The sequence below is a fragment of the Elgaria multicarinata genome, chromosome 4 (genome assembly GCF_023053635.1).
Source record: "Elgaria multicarinata webbii isolate HBS135686 ecotype San Diego chromosome 4, rElgMul1.1.pri, whole genome shotgun sequence".
Classification (NCBI taxonomy): Eukaryota; Metazoa; Chordata; class Lepidosauria; order Squamata; family Anguidae; genus Elgaria; species Elgaria multicarinata.
In genome coordinates this window covers 47,827,283-47,853,255 of record NC_086174.1, presented here as the reverse complement: position 1 = coordinate 47,853,255, position 25,973 = coordinate 47,827,283, and the positions used below count along the sequence as shown (strand labels likewise).

Sequence of the window (25,973 nt, the reverse complement as noted above, 5' to 3'; positions counted from 1 at the left end):
GGGGAAGATGGCGGAGTGTTTTGGCGGCGACGGCAAGGATTCTCACCCCTCAGCGGGGTCGGGGCAAACTTGGTGCCTCAAGCGAGTGGGTACGAGTGAAGAGTGGTTGCTGCTGGAGGACGGGAGTGAGGTGAGAGGGCGTCGAGGGCCTTCCCCGAGCCGAGGGCTTGAGGGACAGAGGAAGGGGCGGTGAGTGAGAGCGGGGAGAGAGTGTGGTGAAAGGGAAGCATGCGCCCCCTGATCCCAGTTTTTGGAACTGCACCCGCTGAGTACTCTCTTCTGCTGGGAAACTGCAAGCTTTTTGCAACCGAGTGGTCCAGACTAGTGAGGGGTGGATACAGAACAGACAGAGAGGAGGGGGAGATGTCTACACTTTTTCATTTTTTCCTGTAGACCTGTATTTCTCTCCACCCATCTGCGCTTTCCCAGAGCCAAGTAGGCAAAGCACGTTGTCTTCTGCTCTCTTGAGTGAGGTTCATCAGAACTCCAGCCCTGAGCAGAGCAAGACTGTGTGAAACCTTTCTAACTGGCCCCAATGTAATGCTGAGTTTTATTTAAATCATCATCATCAACTTTATTACGGTCACCGACCAGTCTTTACACATACAAAAGAGTAAGGTGAAATTACATACAAATTTGAGAAATATGCAGCAGAATCAATTCTGGAGAGAACATTGTTTTTGAGCTAGCTAATTAGATCCATAACCTCTTTTTGATGGACATCAGGTCACTCTGGTAGATGGTCTGTCATTTCAATTGGGACTACATTTACACAATTAGGGCCAAGGAAGATTTCAGCAAAGCGGTTATCCCACACCGTAGTCAACAGTCTACAACAGTCAGGAGCCTTCTTATCTGATAAAGCTTTAGATACTATATTCCAAAAGCACCTTGTGTCCTTATTCAAAGTAGCTTGATACAGTAGACTTCACCTCACTCTTGTATCAGCTTGTTTTTTAACCTGGATAGTTGTTTTATAAAGCTTTTAAAGTTGAAAGTAACTTGCAGGGAGCATGTCAGTTGTGCTACTTCTGTAGTTATTATAGATATTTTGTGATTGTTTCTTAAGGGACATGCATTCATGATCAAACCAACCATAGCTGTGCCTGTGTTTTTGGACTTGTGGATTGGACTTTTCTAATGTTGAATGTAGGGTATCTATCAGCTTTCCATAGTTGACAATCACCTCATCTATATTCCTGGAAAATGTAATATTCAGATAGTAGGCTTTCCCAATATCAGAGAAGATAAAATTGTTAATTTTATCCTCGGATTGATTGTTCCATCATACTTTTTTATTAGTTGTTAATGGGGGGTGACCAGTGATGGTTGGTAGTTAGTTAAACGTCCATCATCAGGGCCATTGATCATAGTATTTAATGGGAAATTATCACTCTTGGTAATTTTATCAACCCCAAATGAATGAATCCGCCCCCACAAAGACCAGGAGACAATCACATAAATCAATAACACTGCATGTGTGAAACCTTCCTAACTGGCCCCAATTTAATGCTGAGTTTTATTTAAAATAAAATCAATGCCACTCTTCAGTTAAAACTCTCAGGATGAGCTACAATACAATAATAAAAAGTGTATGTTCAATTAAAAAAATAGTAAACCACAAAAATAAAGCAGCAAAAACTGCAAATAAAACAAAAGCTATGATATAAAGAACGGATAGAATAATGTACTGATCGTGGGCCTCTCATATGGGTGTGTACACATAAACAATAGTGGCTTTGTATCATCATTAGAAAGGACTAATTCTTAATTTGAGTATTTCCTGTATTTTATGTAGGTATCCAAGCCCTGAAAAGGTTAAGCTGTTGTGGCTCAGAACTGGGCTGACATAACTCTGTGAGGGCTGTTAGGTAGTATATTTTTTGGTGAGGATGGGGGCAGGGTTCCTTGAAAATTTGGATGGGGGCTTTGCCCGCATAGTTGTATAAGGGTGCAGTCCTATGTATATTTAGACAGGAAAAATCCTACAATTCCTAACAGTCCCCAGGCACTATGGCTTGATGAGGAACTCAGAGAGTTGTAACACTTCCCCCACCCCTGTCTAAACATGCATAGGATTGCGCCTTCAGTCACTTTGTGTGCCTTTACAGCTAATATAGACATATATGATCTTTCAGGGTATACTTTACACAAGTGAAGAATGCTTCTTTATATGTGCCCAAGTATTGTTTCATTCCCATCTAGATTAAAACTTGATTTAGGAGTTAAAGGCAAACCAACAAGAACATCCTAAGCATTTTTACTGTGAAGTAAGTCTGAGTTATGTGGGATTTAATCTTCAGAATGTGCTTAAGAATGTAGCCTCAGAGGTTTCTATGCTAGCTCATCTTCATAATTAAAGATTTGACTTTTAATTATCAACTTCTGTAATGCAGCTTAACACAAGAATGTTTCTTCTGTGTGACTTAAATTTGGCCTTCCGTTGAATTCTAGTGAACAGCTTTGCTGATTATGGCAAAAAAGCGGCCTTCCTCAAGTTGGTGTCTTCAAGATGTTTTGTATTGCAACTCCCGTCACTCCCAGCCAACATGAATGGCCACACTGGCTGGGAATGATGGGAGTTGCAGTCCAACATCTCTGGAGGATACTGGGTTGAGGAAGGCTGATCTAAAGCCAGTCTGACAACTCTTGACCCCCCAAGTCAAATGCAGCTCCAGTGGCCCAGTAAGCCTCCTGCTTTTGTTGCTGGCTTGGGAATACAAAAGCAAATGTGTTATGAAGGACGTGGCTGTATTTGAGGGAGTGACTCACAAGTTGTGAAGGCCTGATTCATATTTCTGGGAACAAATACGATAGAGTGTTTTAAGATGTTATTAGTTATTTCTTGCTTTTCCATAAGGATTTGAGGTTAAAGTGGTTCAAAATTAGAGATGTAAAATTTCCGGAAATTTTGAAGCTATGGAAAAAAAAACATTTTCCCCTGGGAGGTTTCAGGAAAAAAATGGAAATTTTGGGAAAAATTTAAATAATGCAGTATTCGCACTTTTTACAGATTGAAAGTCACTTTGTTACTTTAAGAACATAAAATGTAATTAAGTACAAGTTGGTTTGGCATAAAATTATTACATTTGGTATATTAAAAGTACAGTGTATTCAAACAATTATTACAAATTGAATTTACTTAATTTTTGTGAACCGCCCAGAGAGCTTCGGCTATTGGGCGGTATAAAAATGTAATAAATAAATAAATACTTTCAAGCTCCTGAACTGTTAGGAACCTGTTTGGTTTTGCCAGTTTATGAGGAGCAGGCAAAAAATAACTTAAAATAATAACAGAGGAAACCATCAACATTAGTAACAAAGAAAATTATTTATGTATCCCCTAGTCCTCCACAGGGTCAAACAGACATAAAGCACCCATTCCCATAAAAAGAACAGAGAAAAAGGGGGGACCAAGATTCAATGAATATGCATGAAATTTAATCAGATTCATTTTCTGAGCTATCGCTATCGCTATCAGTTTCAGTCTCTGCGTCAATGGCAGTGCCCCCTAGAGGCAGAAATGCATCTTGCGCTTACATTTGAGAGTTGTAGTCTGTTTGCAACCTAGGACTTGCTTGTCCTCGGTGAACAGAAATTGTAATAATCTAATACTGTACATAGTTTTTAGGAAACATTTGGAGAAATAAATATCTTAACACCTTGTCTTAAACATTTTATTCATCGCATAATCTATGAACATCCCGTAATCTATTTTTTCTTCATTTTTTCCATTTTTTTGGGAAACCCCCCCCAAAAGGCTTTGGAAAAAAACAGTCCCCCCCCCCAACTTTTCCATTCCCCCCCTGGGCCTTCACATCTCTGTTCAAAATGCAGAAAAATACATAAGAAACAATATGATAGAATACCATAATACAAGATATGGAAGCATTTCCCCCCCCCCCCCCCCAAATAATGTTTCTACATATTCAGTTATTTTGGTAGAAGAGTATGAGGACCTTTGAAGTCACAGGGTGGCTGGGGAAAGTTTGTGATATGGAAACTGTGTTTTCTGTGCATCTATGAACAAGATGCTCTTCAAAGCCATTTAGTAAGGTTGAGGTATGAGAAGTACCAGGAGGCAGGAAGAATTTCTCCTAAGAATCTGTGCACATGTATATACAGACTACGCAGCTTCAAAAGCCTTGACAGTCGTGCCCTCTATTTAGGTTTTATGAAGCCCTTGGAAGCTATGTGTCAACTGCATGTTTGGGAAAGTTGGGTGAGAGAGAATTGGGAACATTTAATGGGACCTGAAGGGGTTTAAAACGGAATATGTGGGCATCAAAGTTCAGACTGTTAAATTCTTATGCTGATGTAATTTGATTTTTACTGAAGAATGAATGTCAATTTACTTAATGCAAATCTGTAGCTTAATGAAATTGGATTTTGAAGAATGTATCGTTGCAATGGCTTTTTCTCATGTACTGTTAGCTTTCATTTGTTTCTATGCTCATTAGGCTAGCTTGGATTTGCCTGTTATAGAACAGAACAATCTTTTCAAGCAAGCAAGTGTTTTTCTCATTTGCAAAGAGCCAACATTAATTTAGAGGATTTTTTAAAATGATATGTTGATTATCAAATTAAATAATTTTGGCACTTCAGTTGAAATAGTGAAGTTGCTTGCATGGTGCTTTGGCATTTCCTTGAATTACAGTAAGAACCGAATGAATGAATGTAGAGTGTCCTTTCTGCTGCATTTAAATCCAGATAATGTGTTGGTAAAAGAGGCTATTAACTGTTTGTTTGTTTGTTTAGGTAACGATAGGTCGAGGAGCTGGTGTCACTTACCAGCTGATGTCAAAATCTTGTCCATTGATGATCTCTCGGAACCACTGTGTTTTCAAGCAAAATACTGATGGCCAGTGGACAGTGACAGATAACAAGGTACAGAACATTATTAGCAAACAACTTACTTGAAAAATGTTGAATGTGCCATCCAATTTCAAAACATGATCTGGAAAGCTAGAGGACCATGTTAACTATAGAAACATATGCTCATTTTGTTTTTAGTTTATATAAACCAAGTCTGATTCAGCAACCGTTGCCTATTTATGAGAATTACCTCCAGAATATAGGGTATTTCTTTTTTATAGAGCATTTTGCATTTATAATCTAGAGAATCTTATGAGGGGGATATAATGGGTGGTATCCAAAGGATGTATGAGTGGAAAACCTGCACCCTGCTTGGACATGCCTTTTTCTGTTCTCCCTTCATTTTCAGCCTCCCATTTACACAAATAACATTCAATGGGTGAGGGGGCCCTGATCCTCCAGAAAGGCTTTTCGGGGGCCATGACGGGTCTGCAGGAGAAAAGGGAAACCATTTATTTATTTATTTGTTTATTGCATTTTTATACCACCCAATAGCCGAAGCTCCCTGGGCAGTTCACAAAAATTAAAACTATTCAGTATAAAACAAACAGTATAAAAACATGATATAAAATACAATATAAAAGCACAACCAGGATAAAACATCAGTTGCACAAGAAGCCTTCCGCTCATGCAGTCTTTGGATGATGATAATAATACTTTTGTAAAGCACTTTCAAGTGTTCAGATCTCAATTATCTAGTTGTAATCCTTACAACAATCTTGTAAAGTAAGTCAGAATTGTTATACCCCATACTATTGATGAGATGGACTCGGACTCAGAAAGAATAGATGTTGAGTTCATGGCAGCGGTGTGATTCTAGCTTCCTGCCGTTATGCTTCACCAGCTCTCAATGCCATTCAACATTTGTATCTTGCTTTTCGTTCAAGGAGCTTTTGAGAATTACCCCTTTTATCTATATATAACAGAAGCATGGGATGGGTTAGGATTAATTATGACCGACCAGGGATTTGAACTTGAGAGTCCCTGGTTCCCCCATACAATGCTTGATCCATTCTGCCGCACTGATTCTCGCATTTTGATCTGGACATTATTTTATATTGGTGTATGAGCAATCATTTTCAACTTTCACATAAATAAAGTATGCCTTTTTATTAATAAAATGTTGACTTTTTAAGAGTTTGACTTAAAACATGGAGATGCCAAAGCACTTGATCAGTTCAGCTGATGAGAGGTGACATGTCACACTTGCAACATGTGCACTTGTTAATGAAGCAGGCTTCTTTCTCTAGCATTAGATACACTTTTTTTTTTAAAGTGCCTCTTTTCTGAATCTAGATAGAGCTAAATTAAGGTCTCAACTGGTGATCATCTCTAAATCCTTTTCTGAATTGATATTGTAGACCCACGCTTAAAATATGAGAACTTGACTTTGTTTTTATTTTCACACTGTTAGTTTTATTGTCCCCTGCTCCTATTTGGTACATTCTCTTCCCTTTCTTGTTGTTTTATTATGATTTTATTAGAATGTAAGCCTATGTGGCAGGTGTTGCTGTTTTATTTTTTTACTATGTACAGCACTATATACATTGATGGTGCTATATAAATAAATAAATAATAATATTAACTCATTATTTTCCAGGTTCATTTAGATTTTATTAAAAATGTCAACCCTTGATTCCTGAAATTTGTGATGGAGCTATGGATATTTCATCCTAAAAATAAAAGGCAGTAGGGTTTTACCCCCTTGCGAGAGATTTTTGTTTATATTTGCTGTTTAGAATTTTGTATTTGTTTATAGCTAAACAGCTTGTTTAGGAGGCTATCTGCAAATTGTGTTAATACCAAATCTTTTCTTATTCACAAATATAAAAGGCATACATCTCAAGACACCAATTAAAAAATGATCCCTTAAACATTGAACAGAACACTACATTAAAAATGGTTTTGAAAGGATATATATTGAAGATGTGTAGTGGAATTTTCTATTCTAAAATCACTTGTTCCAGTGGGTGATATGGAGTGGGGGTTTTTTACCTGTGGGCTTTGCACCATGTTATAGGTTGCATAGACAGTGTGATACATCTGCATCTAGAACACTTGTTCTCCATACTTTCTTTAGGTTTATACCATGTACAGTGGCCAAATTTTAAAAAAGAGGAATAATAGTTTCCCAGCCATTAGGCTACATCAGTAAGTAGCCAGACTTACTGCTTTCCTGCTCTCTGTTACTGTTGGTGACTCTCTATTGGCTCATGGCACAGTCCATAATGGATATAATCTGACTGACAGCCAATCAGCTGAAGTGAGTTATGGAGAAGTGGTGATTTAACAAGGTTTCAGCAGCAACTGACCAGCCACAGCCTGCTCCCTATTCCCATTTCTTTCCATCAGTGTCTCTTCTTTCCATCAACTGTTTCTTCAGCCCAGGTGGGTAAGGTTGTTGCTGACCCTTCGTTAAGTAGGGATTTGGAGTGGCTGGGCTAGTGGCTCTTTGTCCGGCAAACCAGACATTATCAACAGGCTTTCTCAAGCACCGGAATCGCTTTGAAACTTCCCTCTAGAATCTTTGATAGAAAATCAATCAATCAATTGGGGGCTAATCTTCCAGTTTCAATTTTGTAATGATTACCAAATAAATATAGGTTTCACAATAGTATCTGAGACAGCTTTCTTTTTGGGTACTGTTGCATGGAACTAAGGGTACAGGAAATGCCTGAGAGGTAGGTGAAGAGTTTTGTAAAGGAGTTGCCAGAGTGTTGCTATGTAGTTTGTCAGACTGTTATCAGACCCATTCGACTGGCAAATCATGGGGCTACGCTAGTATGTTTTGGACTATAAGGATGCTGTTGAGTGGTACATTATATCAAGGGTATTTTTGTAAAAAAGAAACTTTTGTTATATTTTTAAGCAGTTGTCATTTGTTTTCTGGATAAATAACTTGAACCGTGTGGATTTATAAAATATAAATGCTGCTCTTGTGATTTGCATAGGCTTTTTTCCTGTTGGCGTAAACAATGCTTCTCTTAAAGCAGAGAATAAACAGTTATGCTCATGTCTTAGCAGACATAGTGAACCTGCTCAAGTGCTGGATCACTGCTCTTTTAGGCTGGATGATTATTTAAAGAGTGTCAGTTTTTCTTCCTTTGGTTTCTTTGGGTGTGTGTGTGAGATATTTTTGCAGAAAAGCAAACACCTTTTATAGCTCTTCTTTAAAAAAAATTTTTTTTTTGTTTAAATCTTCCCCAGAGTCTAAATGGTGTCTGGCTGAATTGTGAACGCATTGATCCATCAAGGGCCAATCTCTTACATGAAGGTGACTTTATCCAGTTAGGAGTGCCTTTAAAGCACAGAGAAACAGCTGAGTATGAATATACACTAATAAAGGAAGAATGGAAGAACATTAGTCCTTTTTTAACGCTGAAAAATGACCAGCTGACTGAGAAAACTAAGGACATGAAGGGTAAACGAAAAATAAGCTTTGAGGAATCGGAGGCATCTGGAGCAGAAGGGCCTTCCAATTCCAAATCCAAAAGAGACAGAGTATCTTCTGATAATGACTCTTTGGGGAGATGTGAGGGAGGCAAGACAGAACTGTCTAAACAACCAACAGAAAACTTGGATATAGTGCTACTTCCTCCAAAACCAAGCAAGAAGGAGAAGAAGAAAAATCACTGTGGCACTGCTCACCCTGAATACCATGACTTACTCATCTCTAAGGACCAAAAAGCCCCAAATTTGGCACAATCTTGGAATGGTTTGGAACAAATAATGAAAACTCTGGCAGATATGACAAAGCTAAAAGCCATGATGCAGGAGAAACAAGCAGCAGTCTTGAATGTGAGACAAAAACCCAAGTGTGCTCCAAAAGAGATCCAGGTTTTGGAGCAAGAGTTGCAAGACTTACAGGACCAGTTATGCACTAAGCAGGAGCATCAGCAACAGAGAGTGGAACAGCTGGAAAAGACCTTCTACGAAGAAATGGAGGTAGGTACAGTTGTATTAAAACCTGCAGCAGCCATGTACCATTTGAAAAATTGCAAGCTTTGAAGATGGGCCTAAATCTTTTATAGCATTGGCATAGTCTCTCAAACCATCACAACTTGATTTCCAGCACTGGTGTTGTTTTTTTACTGTGAAATCTAATGCCTGTCTATTCATAAGTAAGCCCCATTTATTTATTTATATTTATTTTATTTATTACATTTTTATACCGCCCAATAGCCGAAGCTCTCTGGGCGGTTATTTAATATTGATATATCCATTGAACTCAGTGAGGGTGTACTGCCAGGTAAGTATTGGATTGAGCCTTTGTGTTTCATCTAGTATGGTTATTTTTATTTTTTCAACAACATTGCCAACTTGTTTGAAACTGTAGTTTAGTTTCCTTTTAAAAGTCTCAGCTTACTAGCAATTTTCTCCCTGTTTAAATGTTTTGAAGTCATTGAGTGTCAGTGATGCCCGTCATGCGCATTGATTAATGAGACACATGAGATGAGCTTCTGCAGACCATGTTTCTGTTAGTTGCTGGAGTGATGCATGATAATTTTCTCATACTGAAATACCTGAATATAGAAAAAAAGCATGTATAACATTGTGTACAAAATGTATTGCAATAACTGTATTTCAGTATTTATACATGTACTCATGTACTTGGGATGAAATAAATTTTCATGCCATACTTCACTTACAAGGGAACCTATGCCTTTTCCTGTATGGAAGGTATCTCAGTGCAGGTGAAATATTATGAATGAAGTAGTCAATGCTCATTTTCTTCCACTGAAAAGAAAATTACTAAATAAAACAAGTGCTGCTGTTGAATCCTATTATGATTGTTGGCAAGAAGAGAAGCATTGCTCTCAGTAGCCAATTTACTCCCTTTTCTAATGTTTTTGAAGTCCTTTATGGCAGTGCCAAGCACAATGATTAGTGAGGGACATGTATCTGTTATGCAGACTAGGCAAGGTAGGACAAGCAGCCACAGTGGAGGTGTGATACTTGATGTGACTATAACATGACTGCATTTAGTAGCTTCTGGGTCTCATCTTAGTGTGTGATTGGTGTGCACCATGAGATTAGTATTGAAGTACAAGGCCTTTCATTCCTAGGGTAGCAGTTTTAATATGTGAAGTATTGTTATCTGGTGACTAGCAGTTACACTCTCTTTAACATTCACAATAAATTACTTCACTTCCTTAACTAGTTGCACAGCCGCTTCAGTGGGGATTACTTTGCTTTTGCCCCCAAACTACTTCTAGATCTTCCATCAATAATTCAACACCAAGCTCTTGATGACGTAGTAGTAGTACTAAGGGAGTATCTGGCAGTAAAGAACCAGTGGAAATGCACTGTGTAATTATCTTTGTCCCCATTTGATTTCTAATGGCCCTGGTTTCTGTAATAAGGAGCAGGAAGAACAGAATGGATGGCAGAACAGAACTCCCCCTTCTACGGAGGATTGTGAAAGAAAGCCAAAGGTTTTTCTCACCAAACCACTGTTGCATGCTAAAGCATGACAGAAACAGTTAAGTGTTTTATATAGACTATAAATAAGAATTTAGCAGACATTCTTCTTACACATTCTTCTTAATGTGTAAGAAGAAAGCAGTAAGAAATGAGAAAATGAATTTAAAAACAAATTAAGAGATGTTCTTTGCTAATTTCTTTTAGATAAACTAGGAGATTGGAGGTGGTGGTGTTTTAAAATGTTTTTATTAGTGTTTTAAAGAATATTTTTCAAGAAAAAAAGTAAAACAGCTTAATAAAAACAATTGCAAAAATTTAATTGCAAAAAAACCCAACCTAGAACATGCAATAATATTGACTACATCAGGGTAGGCAGCCTGGTGCCTTCCATGTACTTTGGACTACAACTCCAATCAGCCCCAGCCAGCATAGCCGATGGCCAGGGATTGTGAAAGTTGTCATGCAAAACATCTGGAGGGCACTGGGTTGCCCACTCTTGAATTATATAATCCACTAAATGACTTAGTTCACACATAATGACAAATCAGGCATGTGCAGAAGTGAATGAGCCTGCACACTTTTCATTTCCGCTTTTAACCAACAACCTACAATCAGCTGAGTCGTAGGTTGTTAGTGTGATGTGCTAATATGGAGTTCTGGTTTGTTTAGGGGCTAAAACCCCCAGCGCTTTGGGTGCACGTGTCACCTCACAACCTATGACTTGGTTGGTCATAGGTTGTTGATTAAATGCAGAAGTGAGGAGCATGTGGGAGGCAACTTGCACGATTAACCTATGATTTGCCTCTATGTGCGAGCTGGCCCAATAAAAAGAAAAACAACATTATTTTCTGTTATACTGTTATCCCAGATCTTGGTATATTTCACAGCATCCTAAATGCATCCTCCATTTGTAATACCTAGGTTCACTTTAATATATTGTAACACTTGATTCCAACTCATTACCGTCATATTTTATTAAGAGTGGTCAGCTTTACCAAATCCAATTGTTGCCAGATTTTTCTTTAAAATTCTATTTTACTTGGACTTTGATTACTTTCCATGTTTTCACACACAAATAATTCTAGCTATATGTGTGTTTATATATTTATATAAAATATATAAAAATTGATTCTGTTCCTCAAAGGAGAATGCAGTCTTGAACAAAATCGAATGAACCGATGATGGGATCTAAGATCATATTGAACTGAAAAATCTCTTTAATTACCTCTGCCACCATCCTTCAATATTCACTCACCTTTATTACCTTTGCCCCTATTCTCCAATATTTACTCGCCTTACAGTAGTAAAAGCGTTCCTCAGTAATCACTGCTGCCGTTTCTCCATTTCCTGGTATATTATTCCGTTTCTGCGAGGAGCACAGTTACTTGCTCTGTCTTGGCTCACTCAACAGCTCAGTTTCTCTCAAAGGAAATAATATCTCTTTGCTGACACCACTGTCAGGGCACTCCCTACTTGCCTGAGTGCTGAGATTCAAGGGTGGCAGTATATGGTCTTTGGAGTAGAGAGCACTAGAGACTTACAGTGCCTTTTTGTAATATTTGTCTTATTTATAAATATACCATCAGAACATATTGGAAGCACATTACTCACTTCTATAGCAGACATCATATCTATTGATCCTGTATCAGATTCCCAGAGAGCCCCTTCACCACAGGACGTTTTATCTTCAACTGGCTCAAAGCGTGTGTATGTGTGTGCTCTGCTCCCAAACTTAAATGGCAAACTGGCTCCAAACTGTTTCTAGCTGTGTGTCTGCTTCTCTGAGAAAACTCTGGGTGTCATATTTTGAGGACTCCTGTCTCAAAGTCTAGTAGCCTTTTGTAACTATGGGTTAACCTTCTGTAATCATGGTTTGATGTGATATCTGAATTGAGGAATGTGCCATTTCAAAACCGTTATCCTGATATCTGGCGGAGTCTTTTGGCTGCCCTGATTTCCTGCCTCATCCCTGGACCTTTGTCAACGGTATGAGGCCAAGGTGCTTGTTCTTAAGGAGGCAGAATTGAACTGGGCAGCTTCTTAGGTTGTGACTCCTACACACACTCCGCTAGTTTCCTTCTGTTCCTTCTACTCTCCTTTCATATATGGGCATACGAACTGCTGTAGCCAGTAAAAGAAGGGAAGACAGCAAAGCAAGACTACAAGCTCTGAATACGTGTGTATATACACACATACCATTTGCAGTCCGGCTTCTGCAACTTTATTAAAAGACCGCTCTGGTGTGTTCAGTGGAGCCTACTTCCAAATATGTGTACATAGAATTGTAGCCTTAGGTGTTCTTGGACTGCAGCAGAGAGGCAATCTTTCGTCACATCACAGGGTTCTCTTCAACTCTTTTGCAATAAGGTGCCCTCTTATGTTGGCAGCAGCATTCTTAGGATCTTTCTCCCCACCCCTTCCCCTCCAGCAATATAAAGTTCCTTTGCTTTCTGAGATTAAGGAGGGGATTAAGGAGAGTGTGTGCAAAAGAGAGTTTTGAAAGAAAAAGGGGATATAGGCGATTAGATGGCAGGCCAATGCGAATGTGAGGCTGAAGGAAAATCTCTCCTGCACTGAGACAGGAGTTCTGTGCTGTGTGAATGTGCTCATGAGAAAATGGGTGGCCTGGGGGCTCTGGGTCAGGTAGCTCAAAGAGGTGGGTTGTCACATACTGATTAGAATTTACCAGCTTAATCTTTGGCTACAGGCCAAGTTGTTGTAACCATTATTTTGAGAAGCCCTTTTGAAGTGTATTCTGTCACTGTAATGTGCATTCTTTAAATTAAAAGTCAAACAAGGCCTTTTGCTGATTAACTCAACTTGTTAATGTCTGAAAAGACTATATATAAGAACCTAGTAAGTGAGACTTAACTGCCCATACAACAATGAAGAGAAGACTTCTTGTGGCTATAACCACTGGGTCTGAAAGCTATTACAGGTGTCTTTGGCTGAAATAATATTTTTCTTCCAGCAAGGAGAAAGTCACTCTTGTGGTATCACTTTCTCTTGACAGGAGGGAACAAAGAAATCACTGCCCTGGTGGTTTTCCTTTCTTGTTCTCTCTTGTCTGTAGTTGGAAGATGAAAGTGAAAGAACCTATAGCAGAGAGAACAGTGAGGTTGTCCCAAGCATTAAATGATCAAACATTTTCATGTTAGGAGTGTAATGTATAGGGGTATATTCTTCTGATAAGGCAAAAGTTCAAGATTAGTTGAAGATTATCTTTTTAGGTTTTAGTTTTACACAGCTAGCAGTCATCCTTTGCTGTATTTTCTGATTGTGCATGAGAGAAAAGAAAATTTGTTTGACTTCTAGCAGATTCTTTCATTAACTTCCACTGTCTTGCATGTTCTTAATTCTTTGCTTCTTTTCTGTTCTTGACTACCATCCTGTTATTTGTTCAGGGAGCAAAAGAAGAACAAGGAGAAGAGAAACTGAAGGAACAGCTGGCGCAGGTCCTGGTGCAGGTAACTTAGTAAAGTTCTAGGTTATTTCCAATGTGACTCAAAGATGTTAACATGTTACCGTTGCTGGTAAACTGCAAGGATGCTTAGCCCTGCATCTTTGTAAGGCAGGTTGTAACATTAGAACCAACTGTCCCAGAGAGCCTTTTTGCAGCAGAGTTAAATTCTGCAATTTTTTCTGAACTATCTTTACAGACTAAAGGGCTAAAAGCATATGTTTAGTTCATTAGTAGAGCATATGCTTGGCAAGCAGAAGGCCCCAGGCTCAGTCTCTGGCATCTCCATATGAACATCTCAGTCAGCAGGGCTGGAAAAAGCCCCCTGCCTAAGAACGTGGAGACCACTGCCAGCTGAAATTAACTGGGCAGGATGGACCAGTGTTCTAACTCGATATAAGGCAGCTCCATATGTATCAGGGCTGGCACTTTCATTGGGCAGAGTGAGGCACTAGTCCCAGGTGCAGAATGATGATGTGGCGGAGACAAAATGATGATGTGGCGGAGACAGAAGATGATGTGGTGGAGACTGGCCATTTCCTTCTGTTGGAGAACAGCGCTGTGCAGCCTGCTCTGTCCCCCACCCCCAAACAACAACAACAACAACAACAACAACAACAACAACACTATTCTGTCGCCCTTCACCTCAGAGAGCAAAATGTCTTGGATTTGCCCTGGTATGTATGATGGCTCACACATCAGACTGGTCAGTAAAGCGCTGGGTCAGCCCTCCTAGTCCCTGACCCAAAAAACATTTAGATGCATTCTTAGATGCACTCTTGAGGGCATCTAGATGATATTGGGGTCAGGAGCACGGTCTTTGACTCTTAAAAGAGCTCCTCTGAGGTTGTAGCTCTGTCTGTGGCCTTGGAGGTTTTTCTCCTGAACAATCCTGTGTCTCCCAGAATGCTGCCTAGGAATGCTGTTCAGGATTGCACTCCAGCATGTATTTCTAAGCGCTCATCTACACCAAGCAGGATATTCCACTATGAAAGTGGTATATAAAAGGCAGGAGCCACACTACTGCTTTATAGTGATATTGAAGTGCACTGCAGGATCTACACTACTGCTTTATAGTGGCAATGTGTGATTGGTGTAGATGAGCCCTAAGTAAACATGCTTAGTATTGTGCTGTCCATTTGCGTTTCTTTTCTGTAGAAAGATGAGAGGAAGATCAGAAGTCACTCCTTGGGTTAAGAACAAATAGCTCAACACTGGATCTAGTCATTGCTTTTTGCTATGGTTCTGGCCAAATGAAGTTAGGAAATGTTTTGATCTTTAATGTTAAATTATGGTTCTTGTTAATTACATTAAACTTTACCATTCTTATTTTCTAAATTTATTTATTTATTTATTTATTTATTTATTACATTTTTATACCGCCCAATAGCCGAAGCTCTCTGGGCGGTTCACAAAAATTAAAACCACAGTAAAACACCCAACAGTTTAAAACACAATTACGAAATACAGTATAAAAAGCGCAACCAGGATAAAACCACACAGCAAAGTTGATATAGGATTAAAATACAGAGTTAAAACAGTAAAATTTAAATTTAAGTTAAAATTAAGTGTTAAAATACTGAGTGAATAAAAAGGTCTTCAGCTGGCGACGAAAGCAGTACAGTGTAGGCGCCAAGCGGACCTCTCTGGGGAGCTCGTTCCACAACCGGGGTGCCACAGCGGAGAAAGCCCTCCTCCTAGAAGCCACCTGCCTCACTTCCTTTGGCAGGGGCTCACGGAGAAGGGCCCCTGTAGATGATCTTAAGGTCCGGGTAGGTACATATGGGAGGAGGCGTTCCTTCAGATAACCTGGCCCCAAACCGTTTAGGGCTTTAAATGTCAATACCAGCACTTTGAATTGGGCCCGGACCTGGACTGGCAGCCAATGAAGTTGTAAAAGGACTGGTGTAATGTGATCTCGCCGGCCAGTCCCTGTTAATAACCTTGCTGCCCTGTTTTGCACCAGTTGAAGTTTCCGGACCGTTTTCAAAGGCAGCCCCACGTATAACGCATTGCAGTAATCCAAACGAGAGGTTATCAGAGCATGGATAACTGTAGCTAAGCTATCTCTGTCCAGATAAGGGCGCAGCTGGTATATCAGCCTGAGCTGATAAAAGGTGCTCTTTGCCACTGAGTTCACCTGTGCCTCAAGTGACAGTTCTGGATCGAAGAGCACCCCCAAACTACGGACCCGATCCTTTAGGGGGAGTGCAACCCCGTCCAGGACAGGGCAAACATCACCTCGCCGGACAGAAGAACCACCCGCTAACAGTACCTCCGTCTTGTCTGGATTGAGTTTCAGTTTATTAGCCCTCATCCAGTCCATTACCGTGCCCAGGCACTGGTTCAGAACAGCCACTGCCTCACCTGGGTTTGATGAAAAGGAAAGGTAGAGCTGGGTATCATCCGCATATTGATGACACCTCAGTCCACATCTCCGGATAACCTCCCCCAGCGGCTTCATGTATATGTTAAACAGCATAGGGGATAAGATAGAGCCCTGTGGAACCCCATGGCTTAGGTGCCACGGCACAGAGCAATAATCCCCCAGCACCACCTTCTGGAATCGGCCATCCAAGTAGGAGTGGAACCACTGCAACACAGTACCTCCAACTCCCAGCTCAGACAACCTATCCAGAAGGATACCATGGTCGATGGTATCGAAGGCCGCTGAGAGGTCCAGGAGAACCAACAGGGTCGCACTCCCCCTGTCTCTCTCCCGACAGAGGTCATCCCACAGGGCGACCAAGGCAGTTTCTGTTCCAAAACCAGGCCTGAAGCCCGATTGAAATGGATCTAGATAATCCGTTTCATTCAAGAGTGCCTGGAGTTGTCCTGCAACCACCCGCTCAAGCACCTTGCCCAGGAAAGGGATATTAGCCACCGGCCTGTAGTTGTTAACATCTTCCGGGTCCAGATTAGGCTTCTTCAGGAGTGGTCTAATTACCGCCTCTTTTAAAGAGGCCGGCACCACTCCCTCTCTCAAGGAGGCATTTACAACCTCCTGGACCCAGCCGGCGATCCCCTCCTTATTTGATGTAATGAGCCACGAGGGGCAAGGGTCAAGCACACAGGTGGTCGACCGGACTTGGCCAAGCACCTTGTCCACATCCTCGGGCCTCACTAACTGAAACTCATCCAATAAAACTGAACCGGACGGCGCTCTGAACACCTCTACTAGTGGAGCTGCATTAAGTGTGGTGTCCAATTCATGACGAATCTGAGCGACTTTATCTTCAAAGTGCCGTGCAAATTTGTCACAGCGTGCTACCGAGGGTTCCACCATCTCTCGCCCTGGCCCAGAGTGTAACAGGCCGCGAACCACCCGGAAAAGCTCCGCCGGACGACACTGAGAAGACGCAATGCTGGTGGAAAAGAACTGCCTCTTTGCCACCCTCACCGCCACAGAGTAGGCTCGATAGTGAGCTCTAACCCGTGTTCGATCAGACCCAGCACGAGTCTTCCTCCACCTGCGTTCTAGCCGTCTCCCCTCTTGCTTCATTGCCCTCAGCTCAGGTGTATACCAAGGAGCTGACCGGGCTCTGCTCAGAGGGAGAGGACGCTTGGGCGCGATCGTGTCAACCGCCCGAGTCATCTCTGCATTCCACAGAGCGACCTGGGCTTCGACAGGAGCACCGGCCATATCAGCAGGAAAATCCCCCAGAGCCCTCTGGAATCCATCGGAGTCCATTAGCCTCCGGGGGCGGACCATTTTAATAGGCCCCCCACCCTTGCAGAGGGGAAAGGCCGCCGAGAGTCTAAGCCTCAGTAGGAAGTGATCTGACCATGACAAGGGGGTAGATGTTAGTTCCCCCACTTCCAGATCACCATCCTCCTGCCCAGTCGAGAAAACCAGATCAAGCGTGTGTCCCTTTGCGTGTGTTGGGCCGATGACATGTTGAGACAGCCCCATGGTTGTCATGGCAGCCATGAAGTCCTGAGCCGCTCCAGAGACAGCAGCCTCGGCATGGAAGTTGAGATCCCCCAGAACCACCATCCTGGGGGTTCTCAACACCAGGTCCGAGACAACCTCCGTCAGCTCAGGCAGGGAGACTGTGGGGCAGCGGGGTGGACGGTACACCAGCAGAATCCCTAATCTGTCTCGAGTACCCAACACACAGTACAGACACTCAAGATCAGCACTCGACTGAACAGGAAGCCTAGAGAGGGAGATTGTATTCCTATAGACCACGGCAACCCCCCCTCCCCGGCCCTCGAGTCTGTGCTGGTGCTGCACCGAGTACCCAGGAGGGCAGAGCTGGGTGAGAGCAACCCCTCCCAGTTCCCCCACCCAGGTCTCAGTGATGCATACCAGGTCAGCCCCCTCATCCACAATCAGATCATGGATGAGAGAGATTTTGTTTTGGACTGACCTGGCATTCAGCAGCAGCACCACCAGACCCGAGAGCAAGCTGATAAGGCCGCCAGGAACCATCTGGTTGGGGGAAGGACTAGAAGAGGGGATAGCTGTAAGGAATCTGTCCCCTCTTCTCCTCATCTGGCCTGTTCCTCCCCCAGCACCATACCTCCCCCTACCCGTGACCACAGTTATGCAGGCACCCCCATATTCCCCAGAGCTCTCCAGGCACATATTAAAAATTATTTAAAAATTGATTAAAAGTTTTTAAAAAATTGCTGTTGGTTGCTGGTCGGCTGGTGTTCTTCAAAACAGGGTTCTTCAAAACAGGGTGGCTCCTCTGTGCGACGCAAAGTGCGGCGCCAAGTGCGCACTCGGTGCCGCACTCTGCGCGTCGCCGAGGCGCTGCCTCTGGCCGGCTGGAGCTTTACCTGATGGTCTGGCCTCAGCATCTTCATCTTCCACCTCCATTTCTGTCCGCCATGAAATCTGCTCAACACCAGACACAGCCTGGCTTGAAATGGAAGACCTCTCAGCCCCCTCTTCAAATTCTCCCTGAGATTCATGGGGTTCTTCTCCTGTCTCTTCTGATCCTTCCTCTGGAGTTTGGTCAATTGACCTTTGTTGCTCCATGGGTCATGTCACAAAAGTAGTCTTGGACTATAGATGACTAGAAGGATGGTCATTTAGATTGTTGTGCTCTCCTACGGAGAGGGAGGGTTCTTCTGTAAAGCTCCTCAAAAACCTGGAGGCATCACTGACCTGAGAACATCAAGAAAACAGCCCTTATCCTCAGAAAAGTGCATGGAGGATGCAGTAAATTTTCATAGAAGTGTAGTAATTTTCAGTAAAGCTGTCATTTATTTCTAACTAAGGAATGTTATATTTTTTTCGTTATAATTAAACTCCTTTGATTAAATTTAATCAGTTGCTGTATCTTACGGACTTCTACTTCTAATGTTCATTCTAATATGGTTAGTGGCTAAAGTTTTTACATTCTGCCTATACATTTTTGCAATCTAAAAATATTTAGGGTTTTGTACCTTTAACGGAACACATTTATTAGAGGAATTAATTAGGTTGTATTTATGCAATGAAGTGACAATTTTGGGGAAATGTGAAGCAGAATATGGAATGTCTAATTGGGTTATTAATGAGAATTTCTTTTTGACTTCTAATTTCTTAGCATCGTGCTTTGATGGAAGAACTGAGCCGTAGTAAAAAGGATTTTGAAGAAATAATTAAAGCCAAGGATAGAGAGTTGAAAGAGACCAAGGTATGAACAGAAGTAAGATACACCACAGTGGAAGACGTTGATGGTTCAGATTTTGCCACAAAGCCACTTTTAAGTAGTTTATTTTTAGCATCTTAAGAAAGTCACTGTCCTTTTCAGAGCTAGAAGGTGAGCCACCACACTTCCCTTTTACTTCTAATCTGGGGTGAAGTGGAGAGTGGAGCAAAGTTTTAGAAGTACGTAGTGTCAGATTTGCATATGTTTTCAAATACGGAGTAAAACCACATTTTTCACCTTATGTTTCCCATGTCCAATATGTTCCTCAACAGTTGTTTACCATATGTGTGTTTTCTTTTTGGCTACAGGAGGAAAAGGAGAAGGCAAGAGCACAAAAGGAGGAGGCTTTGAACCAGATGAATGATGTACTGGAGAATGAGCTGCAGTGTACCATTTGCTCTGAACACTTTATTGAGGTAAAAATCGCAGCATGCTTTTGTTTAAGCCATATTTAAGAATCTATCTGTTCATCTTTAAGGTGCCACGAGACTCTTTGTGGGTTTTGCTGCAATAGAACATAGCTATCCTCTGGAAATGGTTTTGTTTAAAAGAAGGGAAATTGCAATGTGTAGTATTAATAGCACAGATGTTTGCTTCCCTTTTTCTTAATACAAATCCGTTTTAAACTTGCTTGCTTTAAACATTTTTTTTAATGGGATTTCAATAGGTTGGATCTAGAGATCGCGTGAGCGAAGTTCTGTGCATGGAACGTCCTGCTCACAGAAGGGGAGAGGTAATACTTAATGATTTCCTCCTGCTAACCCCCCTGAAAACTGCTCCAGAGGTTTGGAGGACCCTCTGGAACAGCATGGAAGGGGGTGCAGGAGGTACAGGGATATGTGGGAATCAGTGAAAATCACCTCCCTTCTTGGCACCTGTATTATTATCTTATAGGTGCCAGACACTCTGCTCTGTTTTCTTGAACTTCTGATGTCTTGGCCTTCCTAAGAGCCATTTTTTAAAAAACCAACGAACCAACCAACCAAAGCAATCACTTGTTTTTTTAAAATTATTTTTATGGGTTTTTCCCCTATTTGGAGCTGTCTTGAAGCTTATTTTTCCAAATTAACCCTTTTCAAAAATAAACTTCCTTACTTGCAAGTAGAGAAACAGACTTCTCACGAATGTGGCAAATGAGAAAGCTTTACAGGCTGTCACTTTGTTCTTGCTTCACAGGCTGTCACTCTAAACTGCGCACACAGCTTCTGCTCCTACTGCATCAACGAATGGATGAAGCGCAAGGTGGAGTGCCCGATATGTAGAGGGACGATATTGTCGAAGACACGGTCACTGGTTCTGGACAACTGTATCGATAGGATGGTAGAAAAGCTAGACGCTGAGACAAGGCATCGGCGCCTGTCCCTTATCCGAGAGCGAAAAGGTGAGAGGTGGGTCCTTCGTTCTTAGCGATTTGGGCTTTTTAGAATGTTTTTAGGATGTTTTAATAATGTATATTATGTTTTAATTCAGTTTTATGTATTTTATATTTACTGTTGTTCCCTGCCTCGATCAAAATGGAGAGGCGGGTAAGAAATACATTTATTATTATTTATTATGACTATTTTGATTATTCTTTGTCACCTGTTTATCATAGTGACTACTGAAAAATATATTGGTAGCAAAGTAAAATTAATGTGCTGTAACTTGATTATTTCTATTTGTGTGTGTGTGTGTGTGTGTGTTTAGCATTTCCAGTTCAGTTTCAGAGATTGCTTTGGGCTCAGAATTTCAAAGCCACCTGTACAACATTATACTATAAAATGTCTATATGAAGATAGACAATTTTTCTACAAATCTTACAAAGAAGTGCAAGGTAGATTGGGCAGAGGCTAACCAGTTAAGATAAATGAAAAACAGTTTAAGTCTTCTTGGCCCTGTTCAGGCAACATTGATGGTGCTATATAAATAAATAATAATAATAAATAATAACATGCTAAATCATAATGGTTAAGCGTTTTGAGCTAACCATGATGGCTTAGCATGTCATGTAAAAGACGTTTTTCCTAACCATGGTGGCTACATAATCACAATTTAGCGAATAATAATAATAATAATAATTTATTTATTTATTTCTTACCCGCCTCTCCCTCTGGATTGAGGCGGGGAACAACATCAAATACAAAAATATAAAATACATTAAACTGATTAAAAACATAAAACCAATACATTATTAAAATCCTAAAATCTTTTAAGACATTTTAAAATTCAGCTCGGTAGGCCTGCCAGAAGAGATCCATCCTTACAGCTTTTTAAAATTCAGACAGACTATTAAGTTGGCGGATCTCTCCCGGCAGGCCATTCCACAGTCTGGGAGCGGCAGAAGAGACGGTCCTCTGGGTAATGGTTGTCAGCCTTGTTTTGGCTGACTGAAGTAAATTCGGATTGTACGGGAGAAGGCAATCCCGCAGGTAGCCTGGACCCAAACCATGTAGGTCTTTAAAGGTAATAACCAAGCCTTTATATTTTGCCCAGAAACTAATTGGCAGCAAGTGTAGTGATTTTAAAGTTGGAGTAATATGGTCACCCCTAGGTGTACCGGTGACCAACCTGGCTGCCATATATTGAACTAGTTGAAGTTTCCAGACTAGGCACAAAGGTAGCCCTATGTCCATGTTCACTAACCATTTGCGGCAAAAGGGTTAGCGGCCCTAACCATGACTTACGTTGTCTGAACAGGCCCCAATGGTTAAAGAGAGCCAGTGTGGTGTAGTGGCTAAAGTATCAGACTGGGAGTCAGGAGATCTGGGTTCTAGTTCCCACTCAGCCATGGAAACCCACTGGGTGACTTTGGGCCTGTCACAAACTATCAGCCCATCCCACCTCATAGGGTTGTTGTTGTGAGGATAAAATGGAGAGGAGGAGGAGGATTATGTACACCACCTTGGGTTCCTTGGAGGAAAAAAGGTAGGATATAAATGCAATAACAAATAAAAAAATAAAGTGCTGACATAGAGCTCAGCAGCGAGTGCCCCCAAACCCTGGTGCCGCTACTGCCAGTATGCGAGATCTCCATAGTTGAAATCTGCCTAGCATATGATGCTGCAGCTGAGTGCCAGACCCCTTTCTCGCCTTCCCTGCCCACGCCATGCATTTGGAGAAGCACACTGAGAACAAAGAACTCATCCATGCCCGCGCTGTATGGAGCTCGCTGAGCTGCCACTTACCTTCCTCTGTTCAGCTTCCTAGGTGAGCTGCTTGGCCATTCATGCCTGTAATCTTGTGTAAACCCCCACCCCACCCAAGCAGTTGTAGAAGTGTGGCTGGACCTGCACCCCATAGCAGTGAAAAGAGAAGCTATACGAACTCAAGAAGGGTGGTTGTGGTGGAGGGTGGTGAGACAGTGGTTCAGGTAACCGTTGTTAGGGCCTTGGTTCCGTGCATGTGTGGCAGGAGCACTTGGCATGGTTTGTAGTAACCACCATGCACTGTGGTTAGCTGAATCACCATTCCCCAAGTTGCATTTGAAGAGAGCTTTTGTTTTCTGCTCATAGGATAGAGGTGAGTGGGTTGATGGATGTGGAGCATCCAGTGGCATCCAGCATTTTCCAATCAAATGCCCAGTGCTACACCCTGCCTGGTCCCACAGATTCTACCAAACTTCTTTTAACGTTCTTGTTCCTGGGAGCGAGAATTAACTCTGAACACTCGATCAGACTTGAAATATATTACTTCAACATTCCTTCCCTCCAAAACTGGGGTTGCAGTGCCACAGTAAAGCCATTCACTGATTAGATGTTGAAGCTGGCAGACACAAAACTACCCCCCCCCCCCCGTTCCCCACTTTTCTCCCCATCCTGATGTTTTTCTTATGTAGAAAGCTTGGGGAGAAACGTACTAATTTTTTGAGAGACTCTGTCTGTGTCCCTCCAAATCTGGATCTTCAGGAATGTTCAGATTTGGATTCAGTCCACTTTGGTGTAGCCCTACTTTGATTCGGACATCCTCCAAACCAGCTTGATTCGGTTCGGGGTTTGGTTGAATCCAAAGCAGACTAATACTGAAGATTTTTTTTGAGGATGTGTGACATAAAATGATACATCACTATTATAGGTTAAGATGTGTGGTGGTTTGTTTGTTTGTAAAAAAAAATCAGGCTAAATAATGCAGTGGCTAATCACTATTGGTGTGTGTTTTAATTTCAGGGAAGCAGGTTGTTCCGGCGACGGCAGCATCAGACAGTGAGAGCAGTAGTCTCACTTCTACCTCGGACAGTGAGAGCAGTAGTAGTAGTACCTCAGCATTAGACAGCGAGACCAGCAGCCTTACGTCTGTGCACTCCATCATGTCGATAAGCAGCTATGAAAGTGATGACTTTGAGGGGGACTCCGATAGCCGACCCATCATCTGAAGCATCTGCACTGCACCTTTGCAGCCATTTGGAGTTGGCTCAGGGTGCTTTCTGGGACAATGGATGATACGCTTGGGACAATGAAGATGAAAATTGTGGATTAAAAGGGCTTGGCAGGGTCCTGTACTTTTCTTAAATGGATGTATGATATCCTCCTCTGAAGCAAATGACTGAAAATTGTAGGACTCAAATGCATTTTTTCACACTAGAGCCTTGCTGGCTAAACATGTTTCTGTTCTTCCTATAAAAATTCTGCAAGAGAATGCACTACTTAGCTTGAATAACTACTTCCTTCTTAATAGGTATTACAGTGCCAGCTCATCAGCTAAATAACTATTTAAGTATATCCTGATACAACATAATGCTTGCAGTTTAAGCATGACTTGTGGTTTCTGAAGGAGAATAAGGATATTGAGTCTACAGCTATTACAACAACAACATTTAATTATTAAGATTAAATTTATCCTACCCTAAACCCCAAGGAGTTCTGTACTTAGATTCCAAGAAAAGAATCTAAAGACACAATGCTACGCATGTTTAGACAGAAAAAAGTCCTGGAGAATACTGGAAGTTGTAGGGCTTTTTTCTGTCTAAACATGCGTAGAACTGCTGCCTTAATCAGTTTCCTTCAAGCATTGTTGCTAAAATGGAACAAAAATAGTCAAAACTAGCAGTGTTTCACAAGGTGAGAGAGGTCTGGCCTGTTTTTGAGCAACTAGAGTGGCAAAGTGAAGAAGCTGCATCTCTGACCAAACAGGTGACCGTTACATATTTATCAGTGTTCACAGAGCGTTGCTGGTATATAACACTAAAGTTTGCAACAACCCAGATTCCGTTTTGGGGGAGGGCTGTAGCTTCAAATTAACAAGCAATGGACTAGGCCGTTTTTCAATTTGGTTGGTATGACTTAAGGCTGAAGTTAAAAGGTTCATGTTATACAAAAGGAAGAAAAACCTTTTATGTCTGTTTATGCTTTTTTATAAGCTAATATCCATCTCTCATGTTTCTAAGGAAATTAATGTGTAGACAGCCTGCAGCTCTGTCTGTACAGCCAGTTGAGTCTGGCTCCCTTTTATTTTTTGGCTTTGCTGCTAAAGATTACTTTCAAACTCAAACTGGGCATTTTAATGTCACTTAATATGCTCTCTTGCAAATAGTTGTAAGCCACCTCAGTAGTTTACTATTGTCAATAAATTATTGCAGCAGGTTCATAAATTCCAGGATTTTGTTCAGGCTACTCAGCCCTGAAAGTATTGGCAGTATAGTTGCCTGCAACTGATAAATAAAATGCAGGGGCAGATACAGCATCTTTGATCTTGGATTGTAGCAGTATTCCTGTGTTAAGTTTTGTTATAAATTACACAATATAATAGTTTTTTTAAAAAAAATCCTAAAGTGACAAAGTGTCCTCCTACCAAGAAATGCATGCTCATAAAGAGTGGCTTCTCAAACATCCAGTACCCGAACCTACCCAGCCCATGAACACTAACTTGCTAGTTGGACTTCTTTGATATTAGGGTGTACCAAGCTCTACTTGATCAGAACTATTTGGAAGTTGTAAAAGTAATATTCAGATATGTCATTCCTGTTAATGTTCCCTAGATTAATATCACCTCTGCAAAGAAAAGCCATATGCATATTGTTATGTGACAGATGGAGGTGTCTCTTTCACAGTATGTACATTGTGAAATAGACAGGCATATATTTGTCACAAGTGGCAGTGTACATTTTGGTTTTGTATAACGAATTGATATTTCTGGTGAAAATTGTAGTGGGTGAAGCAGCCCTGTCAATCAAAGAGGGGTCAAACATTTGCTTTGGGAACCAGTGGCCAAACCATTTAGTGGTTTCTTGGTAGAAGCAGCTCCTAGTCCTATCAAAAAATACAATTCCACTTATCAATTGGCTCTTGCTTTGGTCTTAACATGGTCAGGTCTATCCTTAAGTGCTTTCCTGGTGTATCAATTATTTAAAATTATGGGCTTTCACGGAGTGAGAGTATAGAAGACTGGATTTCCCATATCAATGAGGTTTGCTTATAGAGCATGTTTTTGTTTTGGAGTGCTTGCGGGTGTTATCCATCCATCCACAAACTAAACTGGATATTTCTGTGGAAAAGATGAATGCACCTCTCCAGAGTACAAAGATTAGAGACATTTCATCTATCAGATGTTTGTTAATGTTGTACATCTCTATTTTTTGTCTTCTATTTTGTCAA

The 25,973-nt window shown here is 41.3% G+C and overlaps 1 protein-coding gene across 3 annotated transcripts; it reads left to right on the top strand.

Moving 5' to 3' along the window:
• RNF8 (ring finger protein 8) lies at positions 1 to 25,973 on the top strand. 3 transcript variants are annotated; one of them, XM_063124200.1, is made up of 9 exons: positions 56 to 130; positions 2,206 to 2,270; positions 4,759 to 4,887; positions 8,083 to 8,820; positions 13,704 to 13,766; positions 19,303 to 19,392; positions 19,716 to 19,823; positions 20,584 to 20,788; positions 23,550 to 25,973. In XM_063124200.1, exons 3-9 carry the CDS (start codon positions 4,798 to 4,800, stop codon positions 23,753 to 23,755), a joined length of 1,500 nt encoding a protein of 499 aa, XP_062980270.1. In that variant the 5' UTR covers positions 56 to 130; positions 2,206 to 2,270; positions 4,759 to 4,797; the 3' UTR covers positions 23,756 to 25,973. The 3 variants fall into 3 exon arrangements, with proteins under 3 accessions (XP_062980268.1, XP_062980269.1, XP_062980270.1); XM_063124198.1 differs by lacking the exon at positions 2,206 to 2,270 and having other exon boundaries at positions 1 to 130; XM_063124199.1 differs by lacking the exon at positions 2,206 to 2,270 and having other exon boundaries at positions 1 to 130; positions 20,584 to 20,795; positions 23,550 to 23,695.

What these genes read in the sequence shown, in the direction of transcription:
- RNF8 (XM_063124198.1), top strand. Translation starts at nt 8, where the DNA reads ATGGCGGAGTGTTTTGGCGGCGACGGCAAGGATTCTCACCCCTCAGCG. An exon ending in CCTTCTACGAAGAAATGGAG is followed by an intron (nt 8,821 to 13,703) that starts GTAGGTACAGTT and finishes TTATTTGTTCAG; the next exon opens with GGAGCAAAAGAAGAACAAGG. An exon ending in CCTTATCCGAGAGCGAAAAG is followed by an intron (nt 20,789 to 23,549) that starts GTGAGAGGTGGG and finishes TTTTAATTTCAG; the next exon opens with GGAAGCAGGTTGTTCCGGCG.